The sequence below is a fragment of the Balaenoptera acutorostrata genome, chromosome 2 (genome assembly GCF_949987535.1).
Source record: "Balaenoptera acutorostrata chromosome 2, mBalAcu1.1, whole genome shotgun sequence".
In the NCBI taxonomy this organism is placed as follows: domain Eukaryota; kingdom Metazoa; phylum Chordata; class Mammalia; order Artiodactyla; family Balaenopteridae; genus Balaenoptera; species Balaenoptera acutorostrata.
The window spans coordinates 156,071,215-156,085,790 of record NC_080065.1 but is presented as its reverse complement, the minus strand read 5'-3'; the positions used below and the strand labels follow the sequence as shown (position 1 = coordinate 156,085,790).

At 46.6% G+C, this 14,576-nt stretch overlaps 1 protein-coding gene across 1 annotated transcript in view; it reads left to right on the top strand.

Annotated features, from left to right (window-relative positions):
* LCP2 (lymphocyte cytosolic protein 2) overlaps positions 1-14,576 on the top strand; it is a 46,938-nt gene that overhangs the window by 18,563 nt on the left and 13,799 nt on the right. The window contains exons 4-13 of the mRNA XM_007171377.2: positions 1,131-1,196; positions 1,608-1,639; positions 2,237-2,274; positions 4,888-5,083; positions 7,282-7,379; positions 9,776-9,842; positions 9,944-10,027; positions 13,619-13,644; positions 13,761-13,780; positions 13,873-13,980. Coding sequence (XP_007171439.2) covers positions 1,131-1,196; positions 1,608-1,639; positions 2,237-2,274; positions 4,888-5,083; positions 7,282-7,379; positions 9,776-9,842; positions 9,944-10,027; positions 13,619-13,644; positions 13,761-13,780; positions 13,873-13,980 — 735 coding nt within the window. The remainder of the gene's footprint in view (positions 1-1,130; positions 1,197-1,607; positions 1,640-2,236; positions 2,275-4,887; positions 5,084-7,281; positions 7,380-9,775; positions 9,843-9,943; positions 10,028-13,618; positions 13,645-13,760; positions 13,781-13,872; positions 13,981-14,576) is intronic.

Below are 14,576 nucleotides of genomic sequence, written 5' to 3'. Positions count from 1 at the left end.
ATCCAAGGAATAAGAGGGTCCTGGCCAAGGGTGGCCTCTGGGCATGGGTGATTCAGGAAGTCTCCCACTCTGCAGGCTGTGCCTAGATCGGGAACACTTCACCAAGTGTTTATAAGAATCCATAAAATAAATTTAAAAAAAAAGAATCCATGTCACCAAGAAGGAGTCAGGGAGCGGAGAACGGAAGGAGATTTCAGACCCAAGAAGCACACGGGAGCTCTTGTCAAGAGTTATGCCGCGAGCAGCTGATTCCTCCAGGTCTCGGAGATGGTTTGAAGATTCTTAGAAGTTAGATATCACTACAGGGATGCCAAACCCAGAGTCAGGGGACCTCAGCCCCGGGGAATACTAACACAATAAAATACGCAGCAGTCATATCCAGATCATAAGGCTGCAGGATTTCAGAGGAACAGGAGCCAGGTGTGAGCTGACCGGTCTCCAGAGAGGGGCTCTGAGCTAGACCGAGGCCCCAGCAGAGAGCTTCCTGAGTAGGAGCAGGGACTGGTAGGGGGATGGAGGTGACAAGTTCTTCAGGAAGTGAGGAGCAAAGGCCCCACGGGCAGGGGACTGGCTGGAGGCCAAAGTACTGTATGCTAACACGTATATATGGAATCTAAGGAAAAAAAAAAAGGTCATGAAGAACCTAGTGGCAAGATGGGAATAAAGACACAGGCTTACTAGAGAATGGACTCGAGGATATGGGGAGGGGGAAGGGTAAGCTGTGACAAAGTGAGAGAGTGGCATGGACATATATACACTACCAAACGTAAAATAGATAGCTAGTGGGAAGCAGCCGCATAGCACAGGGAGATCAGCTCAGTGCTTTGTGACCACCTAGAGGGGTGGGATAGGGAGGGTGGGAGGGATACGCAAGAGGGAGGAGATATGGGAACATATTGTATATGTATAACTGATTCACTTTGTTATAAAGCAGAAACTAACACACCATTGTAAAACAATTATACTCCAATAAAGATGTTAAAAAAAATAAAAATAAAAAGAGGCTGGCCAATATTGGCCCAGGTACCTGAGGTCACACAGATCAGGGAACTTCAGGGCTCAGCGGGAGGAAGTTCGGGGCAGCGGGGAGATGATTGTTTTGTCACCTCCCCTGTCCCTTTATCTTGTAGGATTCTCAGTAAGTTAAGTCAAGAAATCAACAGGAATGAAGAGAGAAGGAGCATTTTCACACGCAAGTGAGTGGGGCCGCTGAGGGCCTGGTGTCACTTTAATGAAATGAAAGGAGTTTTCAAACCCAAGTCTAACTTTAAATGGGAGTCACGGGAGTGGTTTTGCCCCCATTTCTGATCCGCAGTGATCCTTCAGTCCGGGGGTCCCCCCTCTCTGCCCTGTGTCTGGGACATCAGGGGAACTTCCCCTAGAGAGTCAGACAGTCACAAGCTCCCAGTTGTGCCACCAACATGGCTTTGGTGGTTTCCAGAATTTTCGGGTAGCCTGGACCTGGTTTCAGAGCAACAAGGACAGTTGTCCTGGATGGTGAGACATACCCTCCCCCGGGGGGCTCCTCTTGCAGGGCTGGACTGAGGAAAGAGGGAGATCTCCCTAAGTCAGTAGGGCCATTAATGCAATGCTGTTTGTCTTTACAGACCCCAAGTCCAGCGGTTTCCTGAGGAAACAGGTAAAGGTCTCAGGGGTGAGAGCAAGGGCTTTAGGAGGTGACAGGCGCTTTGGTTCTTCTGTCTGCTGGTCCAGATTGAGGGGAGGAGAGATGTCACTATGCTGGGGCACCTGGCTATGGCCCCTCCTGAGCTGGGACCCTCTGCAGAGACACAGTGAGGGACTCTGTGGGGTGCATGGAATGACCCAGGCTTTGAACTGAGCACCTAAGCAGAGCCAGCCCTCCTGCTTCTGAGTCTTTAAAGCAATTATTCAGTTGTTAAATTGCACATCCTGTTAAAATGCAGATTCCTGGGTCCCACTCAATCCTGCTGAATCAGAAGCTCTAGGGATAGGGCCCGGGGTATCTGCATATTTTAAAGCACTCTCAAGTGACTTTTATGCATGTGAAAGGTTAAGAACCACTGCCTCTGTCTGGCAGAATGAGCCCCTCAAGTAGAAATTCTAGAGCTGATACTGAATTGTTAACCCCCAGGTATGTAGCATGAAGGCCTGGAATGGGGCAGTGGTGGGGAAGGATCCCGGAGTGGGGAGCGGCTCTGACTTTCCTTCTTGCGGCTTCTTTTGGTACCGATGCTGGTGTTATCCTCTTCCACAGAAAGCCACGAAGAAGACAACGGAGGCTGGTCATCCTTTGTGAGTATGGGGGTGGGTCGTTCTTCCACCTTACAGCTGTTTCCAGAGTGCCTTTGTCATAAGGAACCAGCATGATGCTGAAAGGAGCAAGGTCCTGATAGAGCCACCCAGGGGTCAGATGATGTGCTCTGTGAAGGCCAGAGCCTTCTAGTAACTTTCTGGCTTTGCGATCCGCGGCGCCTCTGGCCTCATCTACTCCCCTCTGCCCTTGTAGCACGAGAGCAGCTGTAGACGACACCTGAATGAATGGGCTTGGTTTTGTGCCACCAGCCCTTCACTGACAAACAACAGACAGTGGGCTGGACTTGGCCACGGGCTGTGGGGTGCTGACCACGCCGTTATCCACCGTGCACACCTCCATAGCAGGGCCCTCCCCCAAACCCCTCCTCCACATGGTCTACACTAAAGTAGATTTAAAGTAGCCTTTCTCATAGGCTTAAGTCCCCACTGGTGACCCAGAGGGAAAGGGAGTTCAGAATTAACTATCAGCCCTGGAAAGACCTCAGGGATGGGCCGATCCAACTGGGTTTTATATTTGAGGGGTCACGATGGCGCCTTTGAGAGTCTGATGAATTCTGCACATCTTGTCCCCAGAAAACTGCATATGTAGTCACCACGCTTGAAGCCAGACTCAGGCTAAGAACTCCATTACGGCTCGTAGCCCAGTCTGCTCACTTTACAGATGAAGCAGCCGAGCCCGCTGGAGAACGTAGAGCCACACGTCTAGTTAGAGGCAGGCCAAGGACCCAGGTCGCCCACCCTCCGTCCAGTGGTCTTTCTGGTAAGCGGCTGCCTCTAGTGCCTTTAGGAAGCAGGCACTAAACATCCCTTGTCCTGCTGGGATTCTGGTAAAAGAAAGCATTGAATTTGAAAAAAAAAAAAAAATACTAGCTAAGTCTGTGCTTTCTACATGAGAACAAAGGAATATGACAGATTAATTTTGTTCCAAAGGGAAAATAGACCAGTTTCCCCCCAAATGTTTACATTTTTAGGCAGAAGCTGCATCTTTGCCGCTTCTTGCCATGCAGTCCCTCCCGTGAGCTCAGCCTGAGGCTAACCACCTCCATCTTCTCTGTAAACAGGGAGTCTCCACTAGCCACTGGCTACAACATTTGGGGTTCCATGAAGTGCCCAGCACTGCACAGGGCACTGGGGGGTGATGGAGATGAAGAACCCAATTCTGTGAGCATCTTATAGCTTAGATGACGCATACACAGGGCAGAATATGATTAGGAACAAAAACACACATAGAAATATTCAAGCCAAATCACTGGGAGAAAATAAGTTTTCTAGAAGCAGAGAGGAAAAGTCTATTGTTGAGAAGGGCTTGTGGGGTAAAGGCCTGGTGGAAAGTCAGGAACCACAGGGCTGGGCTGTGCAGGCTGAGAGATCACAGGGAGCCCCTCTAGGTCTAGGGGGCAGTCAGCAAGGGCTGCAGAGGCGCTGAGGCCGTGGTTCCGAAGTCCCTCCCGTTCATCAGGGGTTCCATCCTCTGTCCTCAAGTTATAGGAACACTGATGGCAGGACGAAGTCTTTTTTGGAGTTCAGGAAGGTACTCAACCTCGTCTTCCAATATTAGAAATATACATGTTCCGCAAGTCAAAAAATTAACACATGCATCTTTCACTTGAGCACCTTAGACAGGCTTCCTTAAGCCACCTAGTAAGGTTGTCAGGATTTCTAGGCTCTCAGTGCGCACGTTTCCTCGCCAAGTTGCAACCTCCTGTTCCTTCTTTCCACACTGCCCTTGACTTTAGAGAAATGCCCTGGGCTCATTTAGGACCCACTTGACCTTGACCTGAGAGTGATAAGCCAGTCATTGCTTGGCAGCTGATGGTGCCACTTCTGCCTGGGAAATCATCGCTGTAACTGTCCACTCTCATGGGTTGCTTCAAAGGCAACCACCCAGCCCCTAGGGCTTAATTTCCCTGAGACCCACAGAGAAGCATACGTGAAATACAATTAATAATTTAAAATTTAGAAAGAGTCTCTTCCAAGAGAGCAGCTTCACACTCAGTGCCAGATGTCACGAATAATAAGCTGTTGTTTTTATACACTCAGCTCTCAGCAAAGGGACTAGCCCAGCCCTGACTATCCCCTCTCAGGCACAACTTAACCTGCCTTCTAGTTAACAGGCTTTGGTTGTCTGGTTTCCCCATTAGGGAAGAAAGTTTTGAGCACAGGCACCCTAAGAACAGAACTGACAATTAACTAGGGGCATCACAAACACTCCTGGTGTTTAGTCTTCCTCTTGGCAATGTCTGGAGTAAAAAACGTGTTTACTCCAAACAGCGGGCTCTCCCATCCCTCTGTTCCTGTATCCCCCTCATTTGTTCTGCTTTTCTCTGTTGTGCAAAAAAATGTAGAGAAAAATGCACTTGCCTAGTGGTCTGAAGACCTTGACGGGGGTCCCAAGTCTACATCTTGCTGGCCCTGTGATTTTGTACCCCCTGAGCTCAGTATCCTCATGTGTAGTGGGAGGACCATCCTAGTGCTAACTAGTGCCCCCAAGTGAGGACCACTGTGAGGCTTGGCAGAGAGAGAGTAGATGCGGGCACGCCTACTGCCAAGGGACCTCTACACACTGTGTTGTCCCCATCATTGTGTTGGCAGGAAGATGACTATGAAAGTCCCGATGATGATCAGGATGGGGAGGATGACGGTGACTATGAGTCCCCCAATGAAGAGGAAGAGGCACCCGTGGAAGACGACGCCGATTATGAGCCCCCACCCTCCAACGATGAGGAGGCTCTGCAGAACTCCATCCTGCCTGCCAAGCCTTTCTCCAACCCCAGCTCCACGTACATAGGTAAGGGCACTGGCGGCCCAGCCCCCAGCCCCCACTGATGTATGGGAGGCCAACGCCCATGCAGCAGAAAGCTTGGCATGCTGATGCCAGCTAACCAGCTGTGTGGCTTTGGGCGAGTGACTCCACCTCTCTGGGCCTCAATTTCCTCATCTTTGAAATAGGACAATACCAATACAGACCACATAGGTTCGCTGTGAGGATCAATAATATTTATGATTTGCAGACAAATATTTATGATTGCAGACAAATCATCGCTGATGGTGGATGATATTGAACTGCCAGTTAAGGGTATTTGGAAGTAATAGGTTATTTTGAGTGTTCCTTTGGTACTCAAGAGGACTTTCCTGTTCCTCCCCATCTTTGACCAATTCATGATTAGGTGGCACCACTACCCACAGACTGTCAGAATAAATATAACACTATTGAATGTGGTTTGGCCATAACTTTAATATCTTTAAACAGTATTCAAGATTTTCACTGTCTATCTGCTCCTGCCAGCCCATTTCTCCCTCATTCATTTATTCATTCATCCATTCAACAAAAATTATTGGTCTTCTATTATGAGCCAGGCATCATTCTAAATGCTGAAATTCAAAATCATCCGGAAAGAAGACACAGCCCTTGCCTCACAGGGCTTACACTCTAGCAGTGGTGGTAACAGAAAGTAGGCACATACACACTTGCATAATATCAAGGAGTGAGCTAGAAAGTTGATGATCAGTATCACAAAAATTAATACCACGAATCCTTTAGGCTGTATAACACTTGGCAATTTTAAAGCCCTTTCACGCTCTGTCGACATTTCATTTTGTGTTTTGAAGCACCCTGTATGATACAGGCAACAATTATCAAGCCTGTTTCATATATAGGGAAATTAAGACCCTGAGAAGAAACAGGTAACTAAGTCGTTGAGTGCCTCATACATACCAGTTCTGAGCGTACAGAATGAACGAGATGGTAGACAGTCCTCACCCTAAAGAATTCATAGTCCAGGCAACATCAAACAAATGACTCGCAAAATGACTTAATTAAACCATGATATATACTCAGGGAGACAAGCACGGGAGACGAGGCTGGGGCATATGCCTGATCTGGACTCGCTTCCCTGAGGATATGATATTTAATCTGAAACTTAAAGGGTGAACAGGAGTTGGCTAAGTGAGCATAGAGGTGGGAAGGAAAGAGCATTCTAAGCAGTGGAAATGGCCGTGCAAAAGCCCTGAGGCTGAAAGGAGCATGACGGGTCAGAGGAGCTGACAGATGGCCAGAGCGGGTGCACTGGTATGAGATTAGACCAGGCTTGCTGGGTTCTGAGCCCCATTCTCTGTGGAAGAGTGCTGCTTCCCCAGGACTGGGGCTAGGGTGAGGCAGAAGAGACAGCCAGGGCACAAAATGTAAGAATGCTGTCACTTCCTCACAGTCCTGGCCTGGCCTTTCCCTGTCAAAGGGATGGAACACTGCCAGCCTATCAACCTGGCCTGGAGATACTTCTGTGATGACCAGAAGGATGTGAGTTTTTGTTAAGAGTCTGTGGTTTGGTTACAGGAGTCGGTGACTGGCTCCTCCCTTTAAGAAAGGAGGAAGTGGTGGGGGCGGGGGGGGGGGGGGAGGGAGGACAACCCGGAGCATTTGGGAGGGGAAGGAAGGGGACCTAGGACAGGATCCTCGTGAGCCATGACAGTGGATTTCACCTTGCCCAGGCAGCTGGGTGCGCCTCAGTGTATGTGTCTCTGTGTGTGTCTGCGTGTGCATGTGTGCACGTATGCATGTGTGCATTTGTGTGTCTGTACATGTTTACTTCTGTACAATTTTGTCTGAAAACACTCCCTCACGGTTCTGGCTGAATTAATTACTAAGAGGCCTTTTTTCATGCCTTCATCAACAAAACCTCTGATGAATACCTCTTCCCCAGAGGTCAGGTGAGTGTTGCTCCGAAGTATAAGAGTAAGACAAACCGCGCAGGTACAGAGAAGGCAAGGGGCCAAGGACTCCCCACCCTGTATGACCCAGGTGTGGGCACATCCCTGCCATGATGGCTGGGGCTGGCCTTGCTGCTAGTGGGGGAGTCTGTGGGATCCAGCAATGCGGAGATGCCCCCAGCCGGCGCTGGAGGGGTTCCTGGAGAGCCCTGGGTGTGGCCCACACTCGCCTAGATGTAGCATTTCTCCTTTCATTTTAATGCCTTTGCGTTTCCACAGACCGGCCCCACTCCGGGAAAGTGCAGCAGCCGCCCGTGCCCCCGCAGAGGCCGATGGCCGCCATCCTTCCTTTGCCCGCCGGCGGCCGGGCTCATTCGGTAGGCTCCACACTTTCTGTTATGCCACTTTGTGTCCACTCGATGATCTCCTCTGCAGAGAGAAAAAACTACAGACATCTTTATGCAATTCTAGCCAGTAAGGAAAAGTTATATGTAGGCCGGGAAAATGCATTCCCAAGTACTCACAGTGGGCTTTTTGGAGGATGAAATACTAGTGATTTTTACACACATCTTAATGCTTTTATCATCAGTATTTTCTCTTTACCATAAACCATATAAGCTATTTGTATAATAAAAAGTCTCCTTCTAGTATTCATTGTGCTATTTTTTCTGACTTTTGAAATAAGTGAAAACTGTAAAATAAGCTAATGGCACCTACTAGTATTTGGGTCCCCAGCCTTCCCTCCTGCAAAAAGACTTGCGCCACCTGCTGGCCAACATCTGAAGTTCCACGGACAAAAGGCTTGAGAACAAAACGTGCAATGCCATGAACCCAGGGAGAGAGGCAGCAAACTCCCTTTCCTCTTTCTTCAAGCTTACAGTCTCAGATCCCGTGGTTCTACATAACTAACAGGCACACCTCGTTTTATTGCATTTTGCTTTATTGCGTTTCACAGATATTGCATTTTTTTTACAAATTGAAGATTTGTGGCAACTCTGCCATGTCAGATGATGGTTAGCATTTTTTAGCAATATTTTAAAAGTAAGATATGCACATTGTTTTATTAGACATAATGCTATCGCACACTTAATAGACTTCAGTATAGTGTAAATGTAACTTTTATATTCAGTGGGAAATAAAAAAAATTGTGTGACTAGTGTTAACGAAAATTCAACTAACAATCAAACTAAGAAGAAAAAAAGAGAATTTTATTTGAGCCAAACTGAGGATTATAACCTGGGAGACAGACTCTCAGAAGCTCTGAGAAACTCTCCACTGGTCAGGAGCTAGAGATTCAGTTTCATACATTTTTGAGACAAAGAATCATGTATCATATTGACAGGTTAGTATTAAACACAAAGTTCATCAGAGATGTTTTGGTCGAGTGTGTACCTACAGAGTGAGCCTTTAGGTCAGTGTGACTCCCTGACAGGATGAGAAAGAAATACTAAACTTAAAAGTCACAATGGTGGTTTCAGAAGAAACCATTTTTCTCAAAGTTTGTTTATATCCTCCTGCCTTGAGGAGGTCTGGTTAATGCATAATACAAATGCACATTGCACATTAGGAAAGGCCCATCACCAATGGGGGCATATTATATGTGTTTCAGTTCTGACTTAGTTTGATTGTCCTGTCATAGAGAAATTTATGATTTTTCCTCATCGCTAGGCTTCTTTTGATTTTTGCTTTATTGCGGTGGTCTGGAACCGAACCCGCAATATCTCTGAGGTAGGCTTGTATCCAGAGAGGCCCGGAGAAGTTCAGGATCAGGAGTCAATAGTTGGAAATGTGCTCTCTTCATAAAGGACCAGAGCACTTTGACAGCTGTGGTGAATGCCAAGTGTCAGGGCTAGAAGGAGGGAGAGGACATATTTTCCCCAAAGCTCAAAATCCAGATCACCCCACAGTTTGGGACACCTCATCTAAGAACAGATGGCTTCCTCCTGCTTTTGCAGTTTTATTACAAAGGGGGCTCATGGAGCTGAATTTATCTACACATGCATTTTGCTCTTGAAATCTGTACCGCTTCACCTCACTCTTGGGATGCAGAATTCATTCATTCAATCTACAGACATTTATTGAGCCGCAGTGCCCAGCAGTGTTCTAGCTGCTGGGAATAGAGTGTGAACAAGACAAATAAGATCCCTGCTTTCATAAAATTTTTATTTGGGTTAGGGGTAGATGGATGATAAACAAGTATAGAGATGTATAAACAAGGTAATTTGAGTAGTAACGTGTGGCTAGGGAGACAGAAGACCAGGGAACATGATGGTAGGTGGGGAGGTGACATTGAGCTGGCCAGGGTGAGCCAGCTGTGGCGAGAGCTAGGAAAACAACATCCCAGGCAGAGGAAAGCACAAGTACAGAGATGCCAAAGAGTGCATAAGCTTGAGATTTTGCAGGAACTGCAGGAAGATACTTATGGTGAGAGTCCGGTGGGCACTGGAGAGAGGAGCGTACAAAGGTGTTGGACGGGTGGGTGGAGAGGGGGCAGCTCAGGCAGAGCTTCGCGGGCCATGGTGAGTTTTAGGTTTGTTCCTAATGTGATAGGAGCAACTGAAAAGCTTGGCAGGGGAGTGACATGCAGAAAACACTCTCACAGTGTGTGGGACAGGGAGCTCAGTTCAGGTGAGAAATGGACAGTTATATGTGTGAGTGGAACATGGAGGTGGAGAAAAGTGAACAACTTCACACCTATTTAGGCAGATAAAGCCCTCAGGACTTGCTGATGGGTTGGAAATGCTTCCTAATACATGGATTTCTTTTAAAGCAGCCACTACCGCCACCCCAGCCCAACCACGAAGAGCCTAACAGAAGTAGAAACCAAAAAACAGCAAAGCGTAAGTATAGGGGCTGCCCTCTCTTGCCCACCAGCCCACCCGCACCCCTCCCCCAGCCAACTGCTCTCTTCTTTGAACTGACTTCAGTGTTTCCCTTTCAGTCCCTGCTCCTTCCATAGACAGAAGCACGAAACCGCCCCTAGATCGGTCCTTAGCGCCGTTTGACAGAGAACCCTTCGCACTAGGTTGGTGTCTTTTATATTTGATGCATAGTAACAGTGGCCAACATTTATAGAGTGCTTACTGCATGCTTTTCACAGGGACCATCTCGTTTAACTATCCCCACAATCCTATGAAGTGGGGACTATTAGAATCATCCTCATGGTACAGATGAGGAAACTGAGGCATGAAGAGGTAACTTACCAAGTTTACTCGGCTACCAAGTGATGGGGGTGGAAACCCAGACTCAGAGAAGCCTGATGTAGAGCTTCTGTCCTTAGCCCGTGCTGGGCCTGCTCCTCCATGGGTGCCATCTGTGTACACACATCCATCCCATGTCCTCCTGAAGGAGGATGGGGAGGCATCTGGGCTAAGAGGCAAGAGGCCTGGGAGAGCTGTTGTCGGCTGCCTTGGCTGCTAACTTAGCAGCTCACTGACCACAGGGATGTTGCTTTTTCAAAGCTGTCTCCTTATTTGTCAGGTGGGTGCTCTGTAATGAGAAAATACTTTATAAAACTCTAAGGTGCTATTCAAATGTCAGAGCTGTCTTTTGTTGTATGGGTGGTTGACCAAACTGTAGGTATACTACAGTTCTTTCCTCCAGAATTGGCCCAGAGTATTCTTGGATTGCAGTTACCTCTACATAAAGCTATTTTTAATGCAATTCTAAAACTTAGCTACAATTTATTGAGCACCTACTATGGGTCAAGTGCTTTACCTACCACAAATAAGTTACAGTTGTCTCTCAGTATCCGTAGGGGGGATCCCTGGATCCAGGATTCCTGTGGATATCAAAATCCAGGGATACTCAAGTCTCTTATATAAAATGGTGTAGTATTTGCATATAACTTACGTACACCCTCCCGTGGACTTTAAATCATCTCTAGATTACTCATAATACCTAATACAATATAAATGCTAAGTAAATGCAACATAAATACATGTACATAGTTGCCAGTGCATGGCAAATTCAAGTGTTGCTTTTTAGAACTTTCTGGAATTATTTTTCCAAATACTGTTGATCTGAGGTTGGTTGATTCATGGGTGTGGAACCCATGGCTATGGAGAGTTATCTCTACATTATCTCTAGTCCTCACCCCAGCCCAACAAAGAGGGGGTATTATCATCCTCACTTTGCAGATGATAAAGCTGAGGTTCAGAGAGGTTGAATAAATTTCCCAAATTTGCATAATTAGGGAATTGCAGGATTTGAACCCAAGTGTTTCTGACTTCACCGTGGGTGCCCTTTTCCACCACATAATGCTGCAGTTGGAGACACTGGATTTTCCTTGCTGTGGACTAGGGAGTTCTGGGCAAGGAGCCCTGGGCCTTGAGGGATAAGGAGCCTGGAACCCCCAGCCCACCCCAGCCCTTCCTTAGCTTCCTGGTGAGCAAGGCATTTAGCCTTTGTGGCCTCAGTTTCCTCTTTTGTTGGCAAAACAACTTTCAGTTCTTGGATTTGATGCCACTGCTTGCTGTTGTTTCCCTGAACTGTATCACAGCTCTGCCGACTCATGCAAAGCTATGTTGGCTGTCTGAGTTTAAAATGGCCTGCTGCAGAGGGCTGGACAAATTACGTGAAAATGAAGACCGAGAGATTCGACTTCAGACCCCAGCCCTGCTTACTACCATGAGTCAAAGCATCAGAAAAATGGAATACTGATGTCAAATCCTTCAGGATCACTTCCTGAACAAAAGTTACCCTTCTAAAATATTTTTATTTTTATTTATTTATTTTTTTAAAGACACCTTTTCTTTTCTTTTTTTATTTTATTTTATTTATTTATTTATTTATGGCTGTGTTGGGTCTTCATTTCTGTGCGAGGGCTTTCTCTAGTTGTGGCGAGTGGGGGCCACTCTTCATCGCGGTGCGCAGGCCTCTCACTAAAGCGGCCTCTCTTGTTGCGGAGCACAGGCTCCAGACGTGCAGGCTCAGCAGTTGTGGCTCACGGGCCTAGTTGCACCGCGGCATGTGGGATCTTCCCAGACCAGCGCTCGAACCCATGTCCCCTGCATTGGCAGGCAGATTCTCAACCACTGCACCACCAGGGAAGCCCAGACACCTTTTCTTGACAGTACCAGCTCTACCCTTGAATTACTCCCTTATCTGTGATGTTTTGGGAGAATTAACCTCTTACAATGCTCAGACTCTTATCGGGAAACTCCTAACATGCCCAGGGAATATGCATAAATCAGCAGATGTTTTTAAAAGAAAATCTATTCATTATAATGATATAATTTATACCATTATATCTAATGATAAAAATTTAAGTTTTCTGGGTACCCCTCTGAAGTAGGGTTTCCACCTCAACCCAAAATTTTATAAATAATGAACATTTTTTATACCACCCAACTCTCTCCCACTAGGCAGTGAGCTCTTCACAGTGGAACAAGATTCTTAGGGCCTATCATGGGCCAGGGATGTGTTCAGTCTTTAAGGAATAAATCATGTTGTGAAAATGCAACTCCAGACAGATGTATCACCATTCACCCTAGGGTGTTAGCTGAGCTGGGGGTGGAGGGAGGGGAAGAAAGAGGAGCTATCTAACAATTGTCAGCACCCATGGGTCATTGCCTGGACCTGCATATAAATTGTCACCTGATCCTTATAGCAAATCTATGCAGTTTTAACCTATAATTCTTATAGCAAACTTACGCAGTTTTAACCTATAATTCCCATTTTACAGGTGAGGAAATTGAAACTCAAAGACTTTAACTTGCTCAAAATCATACAGGATTTGCTTCTAAACCTGGTTGAATCCAATTAACTAATGCTTTTATTACATTGAAGACATAGGGCATATCTACTCAAGGGGACTTCAGACAGAATAAAAAAATACATTGCTTTGAATAACTTTGCAATGCAGAGTTCTCAGGTATGCCTAGTATTTCTTCAGGGAAGCTGCATGTCATCTGTTCCAAGAGAAAAGTAAAAGGAAAAAAGGAAGGAAGGAAAGAAGGAAGGAAGTGGGGAGGGGGAGAGAGAGAGGGGAAGAGAGAGGGAGAGGGAGAGAGGGGGAGAGAGAGAGAGAAAGAGGAAAAGAAAAGGAAAGGAAAGGAAAGGAAAGGAAGGAAGAAAGAAAAACAAAAACCAAAACAAAATGATTTGCAGCCCACCAGGAGAATCTCCTGAAACCCTGTACCCCAAGTTAAAAAATTTTCCAGAAACTAAGTGTAATACCTTACATAATGGCAAATGTACCAGAGGACTGAAGGAAAATTAACCCCTCCATGGCAAATGGGTTTATTTCAGATATGAAAATAAACTTAGGCTGTACAAAGAAGTTCTGTACAAATGAAAGAGGCATAAAATCTCAAGAGGGCATTAATCCTTTTCATCATCAGTTATATTAAAAAAAAAAATTGGAAAGAAGCACAGAACCCACAATACTGTTTGTATGTACACAACACTGTGTGACCCTTGGGCAAAGTCATTTAATTTGTCTGAGCCTATAAAATTAGGTGCTCGGTAAAGGACACCTCCAGGTCTATAGTCTATGATTCCTCAATGCTAAAACCCAAGCAGCCCTCCAAGGGGCTCGGATTCAGGTTCATCAAACAATGTTTTAATGCTTAGCTTTTAAACTCAAGGCTTACCTGCTGTTTGTCACTTACAGGAAAGAAACCAGCGATTTCTGACAAGGTAAGCTTTCTCCTTGTTTTGTTTCGTTTGTTTTCGTTTTTGTTCTGTTTTGTACCTTGTCTTTATTCTGTGGAAAGTGCTGAGGACACTCACACATCTTCCCTCCTGCCTTGCAGCTCTCCGCCCCAGTGGGAAGGTGAGTGGTCCTGGGCACCTGCGTGAGGGTACGTGGCACGTGTTGTAAGACTCTAGTTTGTTTCCCACACATCATTTCTCTCAACTCTGCAGGCCTCTCGGGGAGCATTTACCCAAGATACAAAAGCCCCCGTTGCCACCAGCCATGGAAAGGCACGACAGGAGCAGCCCCCTGCCAGGGAAGAAGCCACCTGTGCCAAAGTAATTGTCTTCTGTCGCTTGAGCTTGTCGTGCAGAGGGGGTGACGTGAACTCCTGCCTTGTAGAAAGAGCTCTGCATAGGGATCCAAGACCATGGTGCTCCCCGTGGGAGCGGGCTCATTTTGCTGCTGAGGCTTGAGGAGTGTTCAGGCTTCTCAGGTTGGATGTAGAGTGCCTGGGTCACTTGGAAGGAAGTGGCAATCTAGCACAGAGAGGCGTAGAGAGATGCTTCCTTGGGAGCACAGGAATGACTGCCGTTTGCGGAGACCTTCTCCTCAACCAGTCAGATTTTTGGTTGCATTTTCCTTCCATCACAAGGTGTAGGAACTATACCTACCATTCTGTATTTCCATATAGGCAGCGGAGAGGAAATCACTGTGGGAAGTTTTAGGTCACTGTTAGTGTCTTCCTCACTGCTCAACCATGTTTTATGGTGACAGAATACCAAAGTCAGTTCTAATATTTCTAACTTTACTATACAGTCTTTCGGGGCCTATTTAGCCAATGGCACAAACATATCTGGGGTCGGGCCCACTTCTGCTCCTTACTAAAGACAAAAGCAAAGCTTCCGTTGACCTCACCTGTGTAATCAGGATT